The sequence below is a fragment of the Thamnophis elegans genome, chromosome 2 (assembly GCF_009769535.1).
Source record: "Thamnophis elegans isolate rThaEle1 chromosome 2, rThaEle1.pri, whole genome shotgun sequence".
Taxonomy (NCBI): Eukaryota; Metazoa; Chordata; class Lepidosauria; order Squamata; family Colubridae; genus Thamnophis; species Thamnophis elegans.
Genome location: NC_045542.1, coordinates 114,645,014 through 114,668,441, shown reverse-complemented (window position 1 = coordinate 114,668,441; position 23,428 = coordinate 114,645,014). Strand labels below are relative to the sequence as shown.

The following is a 23,428-nucleotide window of genomic DNA, read 5'->3' as shown; positions in this document are numbered from 1 at the left end:
TCAAACATTCTAGCATCCGTGTGGCCATTTTTTTTGTTTGATGTTATTTGCATTGGAGAAGTAGTCTGTTTAAACTGAAGAGCAATTTAACTGTCTTAACAGACATTTCTGCTGCCCAATGAGAAAAGGCAGCAATGTTAGATAAACAAGTGTTTGACTTGTTTTTTTCCCTAGTAGAGCAGTACTTCAATAAGTACAGTTCAGAAAATAATATTGAAGGGGCGTAATTATGAAAACATTTAATTTTTTAAAGTGGATATGTATTCATAATTAACACTACTCAGATAATATAGTTTGTGCCTATGTACGAGTATGTGCATGTGTGTATGTATGTAAACATTTTATTTGCCATCTTCAAAATCTGTTTTCATAAGATAACTTATGATTGAGGAGAGTGTACCATTTTAGACTATGTGGGGAGGGATGGAGGAGGAATTGTATATGTCAACAATCTTTATAAAAATGTACAACTAGGCATACAGAATTTCACCTTTTTATGTGTGTACATATATGCAAATATTCTTTAGATATAAATGTTCATTATTCACATAGTATTTTTAAACAGATGAGGTCTATGAGCAGTGTATTTCCCCCCTGCTTTCTGAATATATATGGTTTTAGTGCAGTTTTTTCACTGACTTCTGAATATGCTTTGACTAAATTACTGTATATTGCTGATGTACACTGATGTATGTCAGACATTCTCCTCCCATCCAGTGTCAGTGGGTGGGTCTCAGGAATAAGCCGTATTCTGTTACACTTTCTTGACACACTCATGAGCTGTTCTGCTTCCTGTTTCTGTGGGATACAAGAGTTGTCTTCGATAATGCAGCAGCAGGAGGAGGTTCAAACGCCAGGCTGCTAAACGCCTCAGAGGCTGTAAAGAGAAGACTTGACTTTCCTTTCAGTATTCAGTAGACTACAGAATCAGCAGTGATCTCCGAAACTGCTCCCACTTCAGCCACCATGGTGGCAAAGGATTATCCCTTTTATCTCACAGCCAAGAGAGCAAATTGTGGCTTGGAAGTACAGACAGCCAGCATCTCAGCACGAGAAATAGAGGTATGGTTTTTAAATATTTGAAATGCTTCACAGTACTTTTCTAATCAAAAGAATCTACATTAGAGAAGTGGAGAACAATAACTCAGAATCTCAGAGATGGATACTGTTCTCATATTTTGCACTGAGAGGATTTATGCAAATGGAACAGTGCGCTGATGCACACCCACACACACAGCTAGAATATACTTTCTTAAAACAGGATTAATTGCTACAGTACAGATAGTTGAGAATTATTGTGTGTTTACAGGTTTGTCTAATAGTAGTTTTGATTTAGTAAAATGCACAGTGGTATTTTTCATAGGTAGAAAAGGCAAACTTTCTTCTAAATCATTACTATATACTTAAAATTCTAAAGGATCTTAATATTGACTTTTTAAAGTAAGTTATTATAATCTGGCAGCCCTACTGGCAAACAAGTATGCTGAAAGAATGAATGATAAAGTTGAAGACATATTGTTGTATATATGTATGTAATTCTGAGATAATTTTCTATGCAAGTAGTTTAATGCAACTTTTTAACATTATTTATGTTAACTTGATACATCTCATAGCTTTTTGATAATTGGTAATTTCTTCTAAATATCATGTTATATTTTACCATTATATCTTATGAAATATATTACTTTACAAAGTGCTTTGCATTTTGTTATATTTTAATAAGCATGATATTACATTTTATACTGTTTTTGATGCATAATTGCATGAAATATAAGCTTCCAGAACTGACTTTGAATTAGTTAAAAATAGTTTGTAACATGAATGCTTTAAAGAAACTGTAATTGTTCCATATGTACCTATCAAAAAGAAATCTAATTTTTGTAAGAATAATAATTTTGATCCTTGAGGTTCAAAGTTACATTTTGTACTTTTAGATGGAGATGAGTCCTGCAGATCTGATTTTTGTATTTTACTATTTAGATCAACAATGTAAAGGAAAAGTGCTGTGCTGCTCTAAATGTAGTGATGTTTTCTCTTAAAGATTTTTAAAATAATAAATGCATAGATAAAACCCCTTTTTGAAATTATAAAGTACAATATCCACATAACTTGACAAATCTCCATTTTGTAGTCTAAAATAAGAATACGCTTCCTGTATTTCACAGGCAGTTGTTTCAATTCATTCTTTGTGCAGGTGAGCAAGAAAAGCCAGGAAATGGTTAATTATAGCTTTCCATTATGCTCTAAGTGGGAAACTATTTTTTATGGTTTCCAACAAACAAGAAAATGGAACCATGGTTTGAAGTTGGAGGCTATTAATACATTCCCTGTTGGAACATAAAACAAGTGTTGGTCTACAAAAACCTCACAGCTTATTCACTTGCAAAAAGGAAAGAGCAAAGTGATTGCATGCAAGAATATGAATAATACAGATTTGGATTTGTGATTATTCAAATCTGATCAAAATCATGTATGATATCAGAAGTGAACCTAGTACCAGTTTATTTATTGATTTGATTTGATTTTGATTTTTAACTCACCTTTATTTCTTTTTAAGTAACTCAAGACAGAAGACATACCTACTCCTTTTTTCCCTACTACAGCAACCCTGGTCCAAAGTCACCCAGTTGGCTTTCATGGCTAGAAGGGGGGGGGGGGGCAGAACTCATGGCCTCTGGTTTCTCCTGGTTAAAGAATATTATATTATTAAAGAAAGCAGCTAAATATCTGGAAAATATCACTCTCTCATTTGCCATGAGTATTGAAACTGGTTGAAATTATGTCTATAGCTTTAAAAATGTTAGTGAATAATGTGATATTACAGTCCTGTGTTTAAAAGTGTGATTCATGTATTTATTCCTAAACTATATTCTTGATTTTATTATGAGAGTACTATAATATTACATTGTCTGTATAAGTTGATATTTTGGATAACTCATGTATCAATATCAATATATGCAAATTATTACAATATTGAAACATATTGTAAAGTACAGCATAACATGTCATCATTAGACACATGTTGAAATTTGTTGGAACAAATCTTGCTTGTTCCTAGAAGTGCATCTTTGTGGCATGATATAAAATCAGTAGAATTTGAAAGGAGACTTACCACCAAAAGTAGATGGATATGGGCTTGTATAAGAAATTTGAACTGTGAATGGTTTGAGTTGCAGATACACAAGCAATGGAAAGGAGGGAAAGTGTAAATGTGACCGATAAGAAAGCAATATCTTATTACAATTTTATTGTATTTTTCAATTCCAGAAAGAGCTACTTTATTTTGTAAAATTTTTAAAAAAACAGTAACAAACAGTGGTATTAAAATCTGTACAAGCCAAGCACTGCTTAAGAATTCAGTCTGTGACAACTCATAAGTAAATTACCTTTTTCAGTTGAGCCTGCTAAGTCATCTGATTTTTGTTGAGAGATGCATAGTCGAAGATGTAGTTCTCCTAGTCTGCTTCACTGCTATATAGTTTAGATTAATGGTTCCATCCAAGTTCTATACTTTATTTTCTAGAGTGTAGAAAAGAATATTGAGGTCCAGTTCAAGACACTTTTCTAAACTTTTAGGACTGTTTGGTAAAGAAGAGTTATTTTGAGTGTTCATTTAATTGCACAGCTTTTCTCTTTATTTCCATATCTAAGATTTTTGTTGTCAGTTAATGTTGGAAACTCAGGTTACAATGATACTTTAACAAGTATCAGTTAGAGAAATTACATATCAAAATGAAGTGGACAGATGTGCAGTCATAAACTGCTTCCATTGTCTTTACTTATTGGTATATGTACTAATTTAGCCAGTAGATTTCATTAAAATGGGCACAAGGCTTTTTCATAACGTATAAGATACTGCATGTTATTACTAAGCCAAATACACAGAAAGATAATAATATTTATAATTTCACAATTTTTCAGTTTTGTGACTCCATCTAAAATCAGGTTCCCTATAGAGACAGCAAGCTGACCTGTTTGCTACAGGATTCTCTGGGAGGCAGTGCCCACAGCTTGATTATTGCAAATATCGCTCCAGAGAAGAAGTATTATTTTGACACTCTCACAAGCCTCAACTTTGCTGCAAAGTCCAAGCAAATTGTGAATAAACCCTTCACCCAGAAAGTCCTACCACAAACTGATGCCAAGAGGCCTTGTCTGGGCTTCAATGATGGAAGCCCTGAGGCCAAGAGACCTTGCCTACAAGAGGGGAACAGCCAGGACCATCCGAAGAGAAGCCACTCAGTTGTTTGCTGCCTCTTAAGAATCTTGACCCTATTTTGGCTGAACAACTGCTACAATTAGAGGCCCTAGAGAAAGAAAAGGCTTGGGGCTATACATTACCTCTCCTTGACATACCATGCAGGGAACGCCTGAATGTTCTGAAACTCCTGGATGAGACATGCCGTGAGCTGAAGAGAGTTCAAGAAAAGCAGATAGAAATAGAAGCCCAGACTCAGGAGAACAAGGGTGCGCCCTTCCCCCAAGCTTCAAAACCCCGAAAACAGGCCACAGTACTGCCTCTCCAACAAGTGCAGATACCTGTCAAGACTCAGGAAGAAAAGGAGAGTGTTATTAAGAAACAGAAGACCAGAAGCCAAAAGAAAAAGATTCTAGACCTCAACTCTAAAAACAAGGCTTTCTCCGAATGAGAAGTGGAGATCCATCCAGATCAACTGGCTCATAGCAAAGCTAAAATCCTGTCTCTCATGAACTCGGGTTCCATGAAGGATCTTAATGTGGAAGTGATGTGCCAGTGCCTGGAAGCTGTCAGAGTCTGGATGGGAATGAACAAGCTTGCACTCAACCCTGACAAGACCGAGTGGCTATGGATGTTGCCCCCCAAGGATAGTCCAGATACTCCATCTCTAAGCCTGGGGGGTGAAATCTTACACCCCTCAGAGAGGGCCCGTAACTTGGGCATTCTCCTGGACCCACAGCTGACACTAGAACATCATTTGTCAGCTGTGACCAGGGGAGCTTTTGCCCAGGTTCACCTGATGCACCAGTTGCGGCCCTACCTGGACCGGGAGGCACTTCAAATGGTCACTCACGCCCTCGTCACCTCAAGACTTGACTACTGTAATGCACTCTACATGGGGCTGCCCCTGAAAAGTGTTTGGAGACTACAATTGATCCAGAACGCAGCCGCGCGAGCGATACTAGGTGTACCGAGATACACCCATGTTACACCCATCCTCTGCGAGCTGCACTGGCTTCCGATCGGTCTCCGAACGCACTTCAAGGTGCTGGTTATCACCTTTAAAGCCCTACATGGCCTAGGACCTGGATATCTACGAGACTGTCTTCTGCCACATATCTCCCATCGATAAGATCACACAGGATAGGCCTTCTCCGGGTGCCGTCGACTAGACAATGTTGTCTGGCGGCTCCTCGGGGGAGGGTCTTCTCTGTAGCTGCCCCAGCCCTATGGAATGATCTACCCCCAGAGATCCGGACCCTCCCCACTCTCTCGGCCTTCCGAAAGTCTATTAAGACCTGGCTATTCTGGCAGGCCTGGGGCTGTTGACCCCTTGATTGAGGTCCAGCCCCACTAGGGTTAAGTGCATGTTGTGTCTTTTTAACTTGCCTTGTCTCTTTATTTTAAATTTTTTAGTATTCTTTTAAATTGTTTTTATGTAAGCCCCTCGGAGTCCTTCAGGATTGGGCGGCATATAAATTTATTAAACCTTAACCTTAACCTTATGGGCCTACACCTCATTAGCAAAAAGAAAGCAGAGCTCATTGTGAACTGGAGAGAAAATTATGGATCTTTTCAGAAGGTACGGGATCTTGAAAAAATATACAGTATTTCAGCTAAGCAAGCAGATGCTTTTATTAAGGCAAATGTCTGCAAATTTCAGAAATCTCTGTAACTGAAATGGCACTGTGAAACAGTATCCCCACCCCAGCCTTTGTTTTTATTATTAATATTGCTCATGTGTTTGTTTTTAATTTAACTAATAAAGGTATTTAGCTATTTTAAAAAAATCAGGGATTTTGAATTGCAATGTAATGGGATAAAGACTGAAAATGAAGAACCATTTTATACACTGTAACCTATATTCATAATGATAGTAAGCTTCAACTCCGTGGGTTCATAGGGAGTGTCAATTGTGGACATCAAAGGAGACTGAATGCTACTTAAAGCAATAAATTTGCATGTTTTTCATCTTGTCACCATCCTGTTTTTAAATAAGAACAGGGATGCAAATACAGATAAATAAAGGTTGTAAATGACCTATATATTAATACTTCATGCATTTAACAAGTATAGTAAACCTGCATAACTTTTGATGGGAACTCTCTAAAGAATTCCAGAACTGTAGCTAGACATGAAAGTTGAAAAAAATCCTGCAATTTTCAGGAGAAAAGGATTAAAGTTGACAATCTGGAGAAGGCACAGGATTTATATGAGCAACTAGCAGGCCCGGAAGAGGAACAGAGTAGTAAAGGAGGAGATGGAATATAGAAGCCAGGAAGAATGACAACAGAGAATAAGGGAAGAACAGGGAGAAGGTAGTAGGGCGGAGGAAGAACAACAGAGAGAGAAGGAAGTGAGACTAAAAACAAGGAGCCAAAAAAGAAACTAGAGTTAATAAAAAATAAAGACAGATAGAGAATTAGGAGGATAGAAGAAGAAATTCAATTATTGTCAGTAAATATTAACGGTTTAAATTCGCCAACAAAAAGAAAGCATATCTGGGCAAAATTAACAAAACAAAAGGCAGATATAATATGCTTACAGGAAACACACATTAAAAAACAAGATATAAAATACCTGGAATGTCCTAAATTAGGAAAATTATATGCAGCATCAGCAGAAGAAAAGAGAAAAGGGATAGCGATATATGTTAAAGATGGGATAAAGACAAATTTAATTTATGCAGACCCAAAGGGAAGAATATTAATGATAGAGATATGGATAAATCAAAAAACAATACTACTGGTAGCAATATACGCCCCAAACGAAAATCAGAGGACTTTTATAAAAAAATTACATGAAAAAATTAGAGAAATTGGAGTGAGGAATACCTGCATAATAGGAGATTATAATGCCATAGTAGACAGTAAAAAAGATTACATAAGTGACAAAAAAACTAAAAATAAAAAAAGTATTACCAACAACCTGTTTTGAGATGATGGAGGAATTAAACTTGATAGATATTTGGAGAAAAATGGAACCAGAAAAAAAACAATTTACTTTTTATTCCAACCCACACCAATCTTGGTCACGGATTGATATGGCATGGATGAATGGAGAAATTGGGGCAGAAATACATACAATTGAAATATTACCAAATACTTGAGCAGATCACAACCCCATTAAAATAATCTGGAAAAGGGAAAAAAAGACTAGGTGAAGATGGATGTTAAATCTGCAAATATTAAAAGAAAAAGAATTTATTAAAAAATGTAGAAACGAATTGGCATTATTCCTTAAGGAAAACACAAAAGAATAGACATCTATACAAAATGTATGGGACGTGAAAGCTTATTCCCGTGGAATTATTATAGTGTATTCAGCAAAAAGAAATAAAGAAAAATGGGCACAACAGAAGATATTAGAGGAGTAAATCAAAAATTTAGAAATAGAATTACAAAATAAGCCACAAAGTGACAAAATTAGAAAGGATTGGACGTTAGCAAAACATAAATTAAATATATTAGACCTGGAAGAAATGGTAAAGGGCCTAAAACTAACAAAACAAAACTTCTTTGAGCAAGCAAATAAACCGAGGAGGTGGCTGTCATATAGATTGAGAAAAGAAAGAGAAAAAAGATTAACATATCGACTTCAAGAGGAAACTGGTGAACTACAACATACAATAGAAGGGAAGAAAAAGATTGCATACAAGTGCTTTGAGAATCTGTATAAAGGGGAACAAGTAGATGGAAAACAAATAAAAGAATATTTAAATGGAGAAGAAACCCCAACAATAGCAGAAGATATGAAAGAAATGTTGTCAAAAAAATTAACAAAACTAGAATTGAAACAGGCGATTCAGAAATAGAAAAATAATAAAACGCCAGGCCCAGATGGATTCCCAGCAGAATGGTACAAAATAATAGATGAATTAAACGAATTGATAGAACCCTTGATGCTGGAGATGTATAATGAGGCACTGATGAAAGCAAAAATACCAGACTCATGGAGGGAAGCACATATTACATTAATATTTAAAGAAGGTGCAGATAAAAAACAGATTCAAAACTATAGGCCAATCTCGTTGAATGCCGACTATAAAATATTCACAACAATAATAGCGGAGAGATTGAAAAAACTATTAAATGGATATATACATCCAGACCAAAATGGATTTCTCCCAACAAGACAAATCAGGAATAACACTAGAATAATAGCAAATATTTTAGAGTACTATGAGGCACATCCAGAGAAACAAGTGGCACTCGTCTTTCTGGATGCACAGAAGGCATTTGACAATTTAAATTGCGAATTCATGATACAACAAATTAAGAATATGAAATTAGGGGACCAACTTGAAAGATTAATAGAAACAATATACTCCACCCAAAAGGCAAATATATTATTAAATGGAGAAAGTACAGAGACCTTTAAAATAATGAAAGGAGTAAGGTAGGGATGCCCACTATCACCTCTGCTCTTCATCCTGATGCTTGAAAGTCTTTTAATAAGAATTAGACAAAATTCAGAGATAAGAGGAACTAAAATTAAAAAAGAGGAATATAAAATCCAGGCCTTTGCAGATGATTTGGTATTCAATATAGAAGACCCACTAGAAACAGGAAATAGCTTAATGCAAGAACTAGGAAAATATGGAGATGTAGCAGGGTTAAAGATTAATAGAGAAAAGACTAAAATGATAACTAAAAATTTGAAGGAAGAACAAAATAAAGAATTAGAAAGAATAACAGGACTGCAAGTGACAAAGAAAGTTAAATATCTTGGAATATGGCTAACTGCAAAGTGCTCAACTATAAAAGAAAATAATTATACAAAATTAGTGCAGCAAATGAAAAAAGATCTAGAACTATGGGGGAAACTATAACATTATTAGGGAAAATAGCGATAAAAATGAATGTACTACCCAGACTATTATACCTATTTCAAACAATCTCCATAAAATTAGGAAAAATGTTTTTTACTGAATTGAATAAGATTATATTAAAATTTATATGGCAAGGGAAGAAAGCCAGGATAAAGTTGAAAGCTCTACAGGATGACAGAAGCAGAGGTGGTATGGGACTCCCGGACTGGGAGCTTTATTACAAAGCAGCAGTACTAACATGGATCAGGGATTGGATAAATTTAAAAAATAAAAGAATACTAACATTAGAGGGCCACGATTTGCAAATGGGATGGCATTTTTTCCTATGGGAAGAGGGTAAAAAGAAACAAAAATACTTTCACAGACACTATATTAGAGATGCACTGATACAGGTCTGGAATAAAATTAGAGAAAAGCATTACATGAAAATACCGACATGGCTTTCTACTATGGAAGCCATGACACATCCCAATACACTAGATCTATCGAAAATGGTTAGATATAGTGAAATTTTCGACAGCCAAGGGAATTTGAAAACTAATCCAGAATTAAAGGAGCAAAATATAAATATAGATTGGTGGCCATATCTCCAACTACAATCGAGATACAAAAAAGACATAAAAGAATATGGAATATACACAGAATTACAACAAATAGATAAAATTTTAATTGGCCCGGAAAATAAATTCATAACAAAAATTTACAAATATTTATTAGAAGTAACATTAGAAGAAGAAAAAGTTAAAGGTTGCATGATAGCGTGGGCCAAAAACTTTGGTTACAACATAGATCTAGTGGATTGGGAAAGAATTTTGAACACAAATTATAAACTATCATGATCAGCAGCACTTAAACAAAATACATACAAAATGTTTTATCATTGGCATTTATCACCAACAAGATTGGCTAAAATGTACCCAAACATGAAGCCGACCTGCTGGAAATGTAAAAAAGTACAAGGGACCTATTATCACATATGGTGGACCTGCCCGGAAAGACAAAAAAATTGGACAAAAATTTGGAAATGGGTGCAAGAAATTACAGGAGAACAGATAAAATACAAACCCAAAATCTTTCTACTGGGAATAATCAAAGGGAAATATACAAAGAAAATTAAGAACATATTAGCACATCTGCTAACTACAGCTAGAATAGCATTTGCCAATGCTGGAAACAAAATAATACCTCCTCGGATGAATTAGTGATTAAAAAAACTTTGGATTGTGCAGAGATGGACAAATTAACACTGAAAGTAAAAGATAGAGTCGGAATATTATGAAATTTGGAACAATTGGTACAAATGGCTGCAAAACAAGAATAAAATTAATTAAGCCAAAAAACAATATACCGTATTTTCACGCAAATCCCACCCACGCAAATAACCCGCAGGTTTTCAAGATCGTGTAAAATATTTTCCGTATACCCCGCCCACTTTTATACCCCGCGACGAGTAAGCCATCGGACCTCCCCATTATAACCAATCGGTAAACATTACATTAGCGCTATTTCATCATATTACCTCAAGCCCAAACGTAGGCCTAACAAAGCTCCTATATATAGGCTAACCATGCCTAAGCGAAAGTCATACACGGCCGAATTCAAACTTAACATAGTAACACGTGCTGAAGCAACCAGCAGCAGATCTGCTGCCCGAGAATTTGAAGTTGACGAAAAGTCAATAAGAGAATGGAGAAAAGATAAGGCTGCATTAGCGAAAATGAATCCTAGGAAACGCGCCAGACGAGGTCCTACAGCGAAATGGCCGGATTTAGAGGTAGACCTTAAGAACTGGGTTTTAGACAGGCGGGCGAATAACCAAGGAGTTTCTACATTGGCCATCCAAATGAAAGCTAGGCTTATTGCCGTTGAACTAAAAATATCCGATTTCAAATGTGGCTTAACTTGGGTGGGCAAATTTATGAAACGGAACAATTTATCCGTGCGTATGCGCACAACAGTTGGACAACGTTTACCAAATGATTGGGAGCAACTAGTCGCTAATTTTAGAGATTTCACCATTAAGAACATTAGAGAACGCGAAATTTTGCATTCTGAAATAATTAATATGGATGAAGTTCCGATGGCCTTCGACATTCCTGCTACGAGGTCAGTCGCTGAAAAAGGAATTAAAACGGTGGCAATATCGACTACCGGTCATGAGCGGACCTGCTTTACTGTGGTTCTGGCATGTACAGCAAACGGAATAAAACTTAAACCAATGGTTATATTTAAACGAATCACGATGCCCCGCGAAAAATTTCCATCCGGTGTCTTCGTACACTGCAACAAAAATGGTTGGATGGACAATGAAGTCATGCTGTTATGGATAGAGAAATGTTTCCGAACCCGACCAGGCGGATTTTTCTCGAAGAAATTGTTGGTAATATTTGACAGCATGGCTGCACATAAGTGCGAAAACGTTAAAAAGAAACTGAACGGCCTTGGGGCCCATGTTTCTGTTATCCCTGATGGTTTAACTTCCAAACTTCAGCCACTTGATATTGCAGTAAATCATCCGTTTAAAACTTATGTTCGCGCTGAATGGGACGAATGGATGCAGTCTGGGACTCATACTTTTACACCGTCTGGTCGTTTGCGTCGTGCAACCCATGGAGAAGCCTGCAATTGGGTGCTTAATGCATGGAACAAAATCTCTCCTGATACTATCCTGAATGGATTTAAAAAGGCAGGCGGCATTGCTGACGAAAAAGAAGGCGCTTCAGACCCAAGCGACAACTCGGCAGACGAAGATGACAATCTGCGACAAGACGCTGTCACCTCCGAACGCGTAGAGGCCGTTTTAGCGGCATTTAATGATGATTCGGGCGACGATGCCTTTGAGGGGTTTTCTTCGTCGAGTGAAGAAGAGGACAATTAAAGTCTTTTAATTAATTTATAGTAATAGGACAAATATGTTTTAAAGTTTAATTTGGGTTGTATAGGGCTCTTTTATATTGATGTGAAAATATGGTAACTTTGTTTTAATAAATAAAAAATTCAAATAACGCAACAGGTTAGTTTATTCAAGTTTGTTGACTGCTATACTGGTACGTCTCCCTTTAGTTAATCTGTTAGTCGCTGTCGTGTAAAATACTTTCCGTATACCCCGCCCACTTTTATACCCCACGGGGGGGGGCATGCGGGGTAGGTAAAAACGCACATTGCCCGCGGGTTATATGCGTGAAAATACGGTATATATAAATATATATAGAACTGTGTATAAAGGTGTGTATAGAAGCAAAATATTATATACATGTTCAGGTATGATGACATAACAATGTTGATGTAACGACTGTAAGGTGTTGTAGAAGGGAAAAAATAATTTAAAAAATCTGCTTAAAAAATCCTGCAATTAAAAAAAAGAAAAACACTTTCATATTGCTGCTAAAAGAATAACATGGACATATCCTTGAAATCACAAGGAACTGAATTTAACCTGAAACAGACTTTATTTCTTTTTACTGCAATAGCATCAAAACCGCTAACTGGATCACTGTTAAGAGATTTGTTAATCAATCATTAAGGGCTTTTTTTAAACAAAAATAATAATTGTGGACTTTATATAAAACTTTGTAGATGCTGATGATGCAAAACTATCCACAAGATCTTCAGAGGATAACAGTTTGTAATTGCATAATTGTAAGGTTGTAATTTGAACAATGCCGCTACCAAGCTATAAGAAACAAGCTCGGTTGAGCAAAGACCAAAACATTGTGAAAATTTAGCAGTGCACTCTAGTGATAGATTGGTATCTTGGAGAAATGTCTAATTTTTGTGGAGATCTATATAATGGAGTACATGCTGCATGTATGTGCAGATCTGAAAAATGTTGGCTTGAGATCAGCTCACAGAAGTGGCAATAATCTCTTCCTTGAATAAGTTGCTTCAATAAGAAAAAAAAAACCCTTTACTCAAAATAATTGCCACTCAGAATATTGCATTCAAAATTCATGTCTCTATTACAGTATGTCAATCAAACTTAAAGAACTAAAAATAGAGAGCAAAAAGAAAGGGGGGGGGGGAAATAAGAAGAGAAGGTTAATTCAGCCAAAATCCTAACCCTAAAAGAAATTTATATAAAAATAAGCATCTTGCTTTCCCAAGTTCACCCTGGGTTTTAGCTGCGTTTTAAAAGCCTACCTGAGAGGTTTTAGTTTCTGTTTCAAAATGGCCTTTCAATCTTGATTTTTGTGAGCTTTTGCATTTCTCTATCCATTTGTTTCCATTACCAGGCCAAGTTTTCCTATAACCCTTTCTATGTCTCAATCTTGTAAAATGGGATTTCCCTGCATTTTCTGGCTGCCTGTTATTAACATCTGTCTCATAAATTAATGCTGTGTATGGCTGTTTTCTAAAAGTCTATTTTACATGGTAGTACTACTTTCATTTTCCTGTCCCTCTTAAATCTGATTGTAGATGATATTCTGCTGACTTTGAAATGCCAAATCGGGAAAGTATGAGCCCATCAGTGTTCTCTTTCCAGCTGGCTAATGTGAGAATGTGTGTGTTTGTGTGTGTGTGTGTTTGTGTATTTCAGTAATTTACCTTGGCTAAAAGAAGTCTTGGAGCAAAAAATGATGCCACTCTATGCACACACATACATTCACTAAAGCAAGGGGGGGGAAGCTAAATAAAATGCACACACACATCTCCATGTTTATCTACTTTTTTACAAACCATTTGAATAATTGTTACAAAGGAATAGCTGCAGAAATGCCTGGTCTCATTCCATTGTTGCACTGAAAAGTTTCTAGGAGGTGGAAGGTTCTTGCTGAGTAAAACAATAACATGGTAGCAGTTTTGCAATTGCGTAATGTTCTCAACAGCTAAAACCATACTTTACAAGGGGGCGCTGCATTTAAGATCAACTACTGTATACCACTTTCCCTTCGCCAACCAAAAATAAAGAAGGAAAAGAAATGGCCAGACTCTTTTTTCCTTGAAAAATCCACCTGAAAGTAGTTAAACAAGAAAAGAGCAGCCTGGTCTGTAGCAGGCTAGCTGGCTTTGTGCCAGAAACAATGGGAAGCAGACAAGGCAGTTGTCAACATCACCCCAGCTTCCTTCGCTGGGTTTCCATGCTGTCTGGAACAATTCCAAGAATCTGAAAGCAGCCAAAGCAGAACTGACAGTCTTGGCTGTGGTCTAAGGTAGATTCTGAAGGATGATGTGCTTCTGAAAGGTTGCCATGAGGGGAATCTGTCAGGCTGCCTTTTTCTTTTAAGGACTTCTGAAGGGAGAGGAATATCAGCTGAAGCCCAGGAGCCGGGAGGTGGGCTGAGGCAAGAGTTACAGGAAAACACATCACCTAGAAGCTCTGCAGTACTTCAGTGATGCAAATGGAAAAACTGTCTCTTTCCCACCCACCCCTCCACCCGCCCAAGGTTTGGGTTAGACCGCACAGTCAAAAATAAATCAGCTCATCTGCCCAACATATGTACTGTGCTGTGGTGAGATTGCAAACCCTCAGATCTGATTGTGGAGGAGTGTAACGCCTTCCTGTGGCAGCTATGTGAGTTCTAATCATAAGGCAGACTGGAATATATTGTTCCAATTAGGCCACTTGGAAGACATAGATAGAGGCTATTACACAAACCGGCGCGGCGAGGGTTGGATAGAAAGAAGCACGTTCTGAGGGAGATACTGAAAGGGAAGGAGTTGAGATGTTGGTTGGTGAAGGATTAGAATGAGAAACATTTTGAAGAATGCAATCAATGTGAAATATCAGATTTGTCTAGAAGCAGCATGCATCTCTGAGATGTAGAGGTAATATTTGTAGCAGATTCAGATTGGGGTTTCAATTAGGAGTCTGTGGCACTTTTTTTTACTGAAATAAGTTGTTTAAATTACACTATAATTTGATCTTAAATATCATAGAAAATGATACAAGTTATAGCAAACAGATCAATGATGTTTTCTGAGAAACAAGGTCCTAACAAAGAATTCTCCAAAGGCCATTTTATGTGTGGCCTAACAAACTTGAAACATTTTATTTTCAGACTGTAAGTAGTAAACAAATCCATTGTCATAAGGTTGGTTGGTTGGTTAGTTAGTTAGTTAACCAGCTTTGCTTGTTTAACATTTGTCATTTTAAACATCCATTTTTAAAAGGGAAAGAAGGGAAAAACAGGAAAGTGTAACATCCTCTAAAATGAATGTTCAAAGCTCTTTCTCCTGTAAAGGACTTTGTTAATTCAACTATATTATGTCTCAAATGGCAACCTGAGCAGGACACAATAACAGATGTAAGATTTGGGATGCAGAGAGGTCAACACTGTTTCTGCCACCTGTTCTTGGAGGGTTAATTTGTAGCTTTTCAAAACCTGAAATTAAAGTCATTATCTACAGGGAAGGCATGGCTTTTCACAAAATTGATTTTCCTGCAATACATGATGGTATGCTTTGGTGTGACCTCTATTATCCCTGATAACAGATGATGCGCTATGTCTGCCTCTTCAGATCGGTTTCAGAATAGTCTATTAAAAAATAAAATAAACATCCAGTCTATTTTAAAAAAAAATAGACTGTGAATCTTTGGGTTTTCTGCAACGTAGCCTTTAATTGCTAATCTCCTGTGTATAAACAAGCTGGAAATGGACAGTTTAATATACCCTGCTCCACATTTCAATCCTATCCTCTATTTTGATTACAGTGACAGATTGGTATTTCATCCAAATCAAAGTTAACACAGCTCTGGTTGGTGATTTTCCCTGTTCTTTTTTCATCCGGTTAGACCAGGAAAAAAGCTTTCTCATCTTTTTCATCTCTTTTGAGGACTAGCAGTGGGAAAAAAGTATGTTCTAATTCTCTCTGAAACCACAAGGGAAACCTGTTAGAATATTTGTCAATTTCACCCAGAAAGAAATAAAGGACCAGCATTTCCACCACCGCCACCTGTTTGGCATCTTCTTTCCTCCACTACAGTTTTAGTGTTCATTGAGTTATATATCCCAATGCTACAGTTTTATATCTGGTTACTTGCCTACAAGGGGAAAGGTGGCGGGACTTCTTCTTTTTAAATCACCAGTTAAAACAAACAAAATGGACACCCATTCATACCAACCTGTTAAAAATAAAATAAGCAACACCGCCTCCCCCACAAGATCTAGTGTTTTGATGCTTGGAAATATTGTTTTTTTAAAAATATTTGACGTATATCTCATGCTTCAAGGCTGCAGAATTTGTTTATTGAAAGAATAGTGGGAAGAGTACAGTTTGTTTACACAGGTGCTCTTCTGGAATATTATCAGTAGCTGGACTGCAGTAAAGAGAAAGCCTTGACTTGAAAGATTATAGTGAATTTATTTGAAACCTAGTAAAAGGCCTTGGATGTCCTAGTGGCCTAGTTTACAATCTGGAAAAATGGCACAACATGATGAAGAAGAGGAAACAACTTTGCAAAGAATTATGCTAGAAATTCAAAAAGTCCTAATAAGCACAGATGTCAGCGTTCCAAATATCATGCAGAATTAAATCAGAGTCCAAGGCAGAGCTATCCTTAAAGTTCCAATTTAATAAGACAGACATGTTGGCACAACTGTGGAATCCCAAATCTAAAAGCTTCCTGGGATTCCACCCAGTTGAAAGTTCATGATCTTATCCCCACACCCATAAATCCATCACATGGTCCACTCTTCTTCGGCCACGCTGGCATCTCCACCCAGCTGGTTCCGGTCAGATGCAGAGATGCAGAGACAAAATATGACCTTAGGCTTCTAGAAAGGAACACTTTAACACCTCAGCAGTGCCATAGGCTGATAGCTTCCATGCCACGCCACATTGAAGCAGTAATTGCTGCAAAAGCGGCCCAAACCAAGTACTGAGTACATATGCATGCTTATACTTTTCAGAGGTCCGATATTGTTCTATGTACAATCCCTGTTAGTTTTCCCATCTATTCAGTGATGTTATTCTATTGACCTTTATTAGGGATTGGTTGGTTACTTCCGACCCAAGGCACTTTGAGCAGGATAAGAGAGGCTCAGTGCTGGAAGTACCAGGAAATGAAGGAAGAGAGATAGATGATAGCTTGCTCTAAACTCACTTTCCTTTGTAAAAATCAATGTGAAGGACAGAATGCGAAACTTCTATTGACTTAGCCAGTCAAACAACTGGCAGTTCCTTTTATTCACAGACAACCCATTGAGCAAGTGGATGGGGGCAGTGTCAAAATGATAGTTTTAATTTTAATTTTCCTGTCTTTTTTTCTTCTTGCAGCCCCAAAATCCATTAAGGAGGAAAAGGCAGAATTCCAATGCAATGCAATATAATATTGGAATTAGCTTTTTGTAGGCACCATACTTTACCAAGAACATCGCAATATTGTATCTGGTTTTCATGAAACTGTTTGATTTATTTCCTAACTTTTCTTCAGGAAACTAGGTGATATATATTGGGATTTTTCTTCATTTTATCACACAAAGCCATTCTGAATGGTAGGCTCAGCTAAAAAGTGGGACAGGAGAGCTAAAATACAGTAAATTGTTTTTTGTATTTTATGGCTGATGAGGGATGTTACAAGTAGTTCTTAATTTACAATCATTTTAGTAACTTTTCGAAGTTACAACAGCAGTGAAAAAAGTGAGTTATGACCACCTATCACACTTACGACCATAGCAGCATCCCCATGGTCATGTGATCAAAATTAGAAAGCTTTGCAACTGACATGCAGTTGCAGTGTTTCAAGGTCATGTGATCACCTTTTGTGACCTGACAAGCAAAGTCATGTTAAGATTCACTTAAAAACCGCGTTACTAACTTAACTGCAATATTTCACGTAACAACTATGGCAAGAAAGGTGGTAAAGCAGGTCGAAACTTGCTTAAATGTCTCACTTAACGAAAGAAATGTTGGGCTCAGTTGAGGTCGTAAATCCATGTTTATAGGCTGAATTGGAAAATTAAAACAAAAACATGAAAGAATCCTCAGTGCTACCAAGAAAAATGTGAGAATCAGTTCTCTGAAGGTTACAAGCAAAACAGCCTGAAATTAGACTACTCTTCTAACAAAACAGAGATACAGAGGCAGAAATTATCCCTTGTGCCCAAAGAGTGGGTTCAGACTGTTACATCTTGTGGTTGGAAAAAGAGGTGCAATAATTTGAATGTGATTGGAATTCTTTCATAATGGCAATTCCTACCTTGACTAATAAATCTCCTTAGCATATCTTGTCTTGGAGAAACTCTATTTATGCCAGCTCCCTGCTGAAGCAATTAACAAAAACAATTTTGACATTACATGTCTGTTTAGGAAACCAAGCTGAATTAAAAGGAGAGTTTACCTACTTTGCAAAGAATGAATAAGATTATAGTTCTTTGCTCATATACTGGGGAGAGAATTCATACTTTTGGCAATTTGGAAAATATGTACAATATCAATTGAAAAAAATATGGGATGCCCAATTCAAATGTTAAACAGAAAGCCGACCAGTAACCTTAAACAAACAAGGGGACACTACACTTACTCCTTGTTCAACATTACACCATTAGTTAAGCATTCAGTCTATTCTCGCACATAATTTAGTTCCATTATATACCATCCATATTCTATTCAGCATCCATGCACAATCCATAATTCACACCTATTCATTTTATCACAGTCTTTTGTCACAATGAATACAATAATTTTATGACAGTAATTATTCATTTATTTCAATTATTTCAGGAACAGCAAAAAATTTGATCTGTGATGACCTCTCCCAGACATAAAACTACATTGCACTTTCCAAATGTTGTGTATTGCTACTTCTTGTACCCTTTCAATCGACGTTCTGCAAAACAAAATTTTCTAGGCACACTTAACGAATTCTAGTTTGTTTATCTCACATTCACTCTTGTAAAGTTTCCTTTTGTGCAAGTGAACAATAATAGCATTGTTCCAATCTTCAGTCACAGATGCATATTTACAAACAAATAAATCACAGAGCCACTTCAAAAGCAAACCACATCCATATTTTAACATTTCTGTACCAATACTATCTACCTCTTCATTCTTACATTTTTCAGTATTCTCTTGGTGTTTTCTTGAGCACTTAGCAACAATTATTTCAATTCCAATCTTCAACTTATTGTTATCATTCCCAAATCAATCTTTACTCTTTCTAGTGTTCTCTTACTTCAGTTTCAATCCAAATCATTTTATATTTTAGTTTTAATAACATTCACTCTGCTGGAGGATCTGCCTTAACCCAGGTTTCTTCATAAAAATTGCAGTTTTTCTGCATGTTCTGTCCTGTTCTTAACAGTTTCTTGCTGTCTCGCTCTATACCATGTCCTTTCACTCTGTTCTAAGAAACTTCCATATCCTTTTTACTAATATCCAATCCACTTTTCATTAAGAGTAGATATATTATCTCATTATATTGTTAATTGCCTACTAATATATTTTTAATTGTGTGTCATCAGTATCAACCGTTAGTGACCACATTGATGTTTCCCCCCCCATGATAGCAGTAGCAATAGTACTTATATACTACTCGATAGTGCTTTACAGCACTCTCTGGGAGGCTTACAATGTCAGCCTATTGCCCCCAACAATCTGGGTCATCATTTTATTGATGGAACATTGAGTCAACTGGAGCCCATCAGGACTGAACTCCATACTGTGGGCAGAGATAGTCTGCAGTATTGCATTCTAACTACTGCGCTACCAGGGCTCATGATGAACTTTTCCTAACCTGCTGGGCTCTTAACGCCTCCTAGAACAATGGGTAAGAACTGCGTTTAGGAAGGCATTTGCACAAATCTCTCTTATATACCAATTATTCCAGGATCAGGAAGCCTGTTCACAGTGACTCATGCCTAGTCACCTTTCATTTAAACTACTTAAACCACTCCAGTACACTCTACATGTACTGTACTGAAAATCACCTGGAATCTGCAACTCATCCCAAATGTACCACCACAACTTTGGACAGTGCACCCAAATTGCGCTGGTTCCCAATAAGCTGCTGGTTATTATATATAACACCCTTCATAGTACTGGGCTGTGTTACTTGTAGGACTTCCTGTGCCCCAATTTTTCTACTCAGGCTATGAGACAGGTTCTTCCATAAAACAGTGCCACTTAGTGGGGCCAAGGGGAATGCCTCCTCTACTTGCCTTATGGAACATCAGTCTCTCTTTTTGTAATTTCCCCTCCCTTGGCTTTGTTTAGCCACCCTGAGTCCCTTTGGGGAATAGGGCGGCCTACAAATTGAATAAACTAAACTAAACGTCTCCTTCTCGACCTTTTTGTCCTTCCATACAGGCCCCTAAACATGTCTCTTCCACCAAGCATTAGGCCAAACTAGGATGAGCATGTAGAAAATATGAAACTTTGAAGGAGAAATATGTTTGTTGGCCTAAGATGCTTTTGTTATTATTGTTACTACTGTTACTATTATCTCTTTTGTTACCCTGTTTTTTTTAATGTTCTGAAGATTTAACTATATTACCTTATGGTTTCTATGTTTCTTGAAATTATAAATTGCCCAGAGTTGTTCTTGTCAATTGGGCAATCATTGAAATATAATATAAAATATATATATGTATATATGCATACATACATAAAAAAATTCAAGTATTAGATTGGGAACAGAACATGCTTTTTAAAATGAGATCTTGTCTCCTCCTTTCATACATAATGCACTAAACTCACGTTATGCAAATAGATTCCTAGGTGTCCCCAATTCTTCCCCAAAGAAAATTGGGGGAGGGGAGGCAGAAAAGAAGACATAAAATTCAGTTTTAATGTAGTGCTTTTACTGTTGGGTAAAGAGGCATTTTTGTATACTTAAGTAACTATATACTTTGAAAAGCAATCATAGGCTAGACATTGCAATCAGTTACAAAGTATCTTTTACCCACACTTTTGCGATAGTTTAAAGCATTTTTGCATAAGAATTTTGTGCAAAACTGAAAGTAGCTCCATCCTTCTGTGATCTCACAAGCTATGTTTGAGAATTGAAATGATTTATTCTGGGCCTAGCTGTAGCAAACTTGAAGCAAAATTTAATGTAGACTTTTCTTTGCAACTCTTGTGGGTGGTCTGTTTCTCCAATGCACCTCAGAAATTCTGTTTTTTTCTGAAAAAAAATGGTTTGATTTCAGGGATTTTTTTTCATCCTTTCATTTTTAAATTTCAGGAGTATCCTACAAAAGAGTGATCCAATGTGGTTTTCTGTTAATTTATTTTTTTCACTAAAGGGTTTTGGTGTATCATGTTTAATTTCATCAAGTACTAATTTAAACTAATGTAGACCTGTCTTCTCCCATCCCCCATTGTCCACCACTAGCATCTGTATTCATATTCTCTTAACCATGTTGAACAATTAGAAACTGTGAAAGTAAAATATAGAAACTGCCAGAAATAGAGTGTCTACAGCAAAGCCTTTCTATTTCATTTTAGTTACAGCACCGGTAATTTATATCTGAAACAGAGGCTACATGTTTTAATTTTAGTATCTTTTATGACATTATTACAAATTCTAGGTTGCATATTTTTAGCCTTCATCCTTCCCTCAGTGCTATGGAAATAATCCCAACATTTATGTATTCCTGAAACACTTTATTTATAATTCGCTGATGACCCAGCATTGCCCAGGTATTTATTTATGGGGGTGGGGGCGGAAATGTCCAGACTAAATGTAATTTCTAATGTTGGATTTTTTCCTTTACCAGAAAGAGCCCCCTTGTGGAGTACTGCGAAGCTGTTAGTATGGCAACTCCACTGTGCTGCACAGTAGAAGCCATTTTAAGGCATAACAGGCTGTATCTTAACAGAACACACACACCCAAGGGAATTTAGGGGTGTCTTAGCCCCACAGTATTTGTTTCCAGGGAGTAAGTCATCTGTATAGCAAGTTTGGTTGAAATTGCTTGAGGCATTCCAGAGTTATGCTGGAACACAGCTGTTTTTATATGTATAGATTGATTAGTTCATACCACACTGTTTAAAATATATCTAGCATAATAGTTTTCACAGGAACATAATATTCAGTGCAGGAAGTCTATGGATTTCACCAGATAACAGGTTTAGGTTGTATTATTAGTGAAATAGAATTGTGATGAAAGTCGTGATCCAGGCTAATAATGATCATTGGCATTATTAAAATTGGTGACACTTACTAACAATCTACAATAATCTTGGTCATGAAGAGCACCTCATAGACATTGTAGGCTACTGCAGTCTTGTGCATGAGACCCACTCTGAAAGTTAACAAGGATTCTAGCTGAGAAATATGTTTGAATAATTATTTTTATTTTTATCTAGTTTTGCCATAAATGTTTTGCCATCTCAATTTTTTAAATACCATAAAGATACTGTTTAGCACCTATGTATTATATAGGTGCCACTTTCAGATTTTTTAAAAATAAAATTCTACCTCATAATGTATTTGGAATAAGGTATTAACATAATTTTGGAATACCTATTTTAGAAATATATAGGATACAATAACTTAAAACTTGGTAGTTACAGTATCTTTGAATGTAGTATTTGTGATTATAATTATTTTTTAAGTGTTACTTTCTTTAGAACTGAGTGCAAATCATGTTATAACCCAGCTGTTACTAATGTACAACAAATATACATTTTATAACCTTTTTAATGTTATTTTGGAGTATGAATGACCAAAAGAATAACCGGCACTTTCCTGAGTAAAATGAAATGGTACATGAATAAATTTTAGAGTTAGAGTAGATCCTCAGGATTTATCATTCTGAAGATCTTTTTCCATTTGTGCAGTTATTCCATCTTACTGTATTAACAGAAGATTTTTGTTAAACAAACCATATTAGTCCCAAGCATACTTATGCGTACAGCCTTTATTAGGTGAAAAATAGTTTCCTAAGAAACAGCAAGCGTGATAAAGTTATTTTTGCAACATTTGTGCTGATCGTATTGTAATTTTTTAATACTGATTCAGGTCAGTGCCTTTCTAGTGCTGAATCATCAGAAACAACTGGCTTATTTTCTGCAAGAAAAATGGAGATAGCACTCCTTTAATTGTTCAGAAAGAAATTTGAAGGCAGGATAGTCTTGCTGAAAGAACTACCGTATTTTCCAATGTATGACAAATTTTTAACCCAAAAAATTATTTCAAAAATTGGGGGTCATCTTATATGCTGGGTATAAAAAAGGCCATACCAAAAAATCAAAACAAAACCATCAACCGGTGTATAAAAAATAAAAGAACGATATTGATGTTGATTAAAAACGTGCTCATTTGAATGAGGTTGTTTGGAGGAAAAAAACTGGCCGCCCTTCTCAGCTTGCCATTCGCTCCTCCTCCATTCTGTTGCCCCTGCCAGCCCAGCCCACGCCTTGGGACCCAAGCACCGTCTCCCCACCTGGCTGGGCTGTTGCGCTGCTGCTAGCAGGCAGAGGAGCCGACGGGCTGGCTGTTGGTGCCAGCTTGG

General features: G+C 36.5%; 1 protein-coding gene across 1 annotated transcript in view; it reads left to right on the top strand.

Moving 5' to 3' along the window:
* Positions 1–814: 814 nt before the first annotated feature.
* The window catches only part of ARHGEF3 (Rho guanine nucleotide exchange factor 3), a 52,336-nt gene continuing 29,722 nt past the window's right edge, over positions 815–23,428 (top strand). The window contains exon 1 of the mRNA XM_032211688.1: positions 815–1,062. Within this exon, the coding sequence (XP_032067579.1) occupies positions 967–1,062 (96 nt within the window). The 5' untranslated portion in view covers positions 815–966. The remainder of the gene's footprint in view (positions 1,063–23,428) is intronic.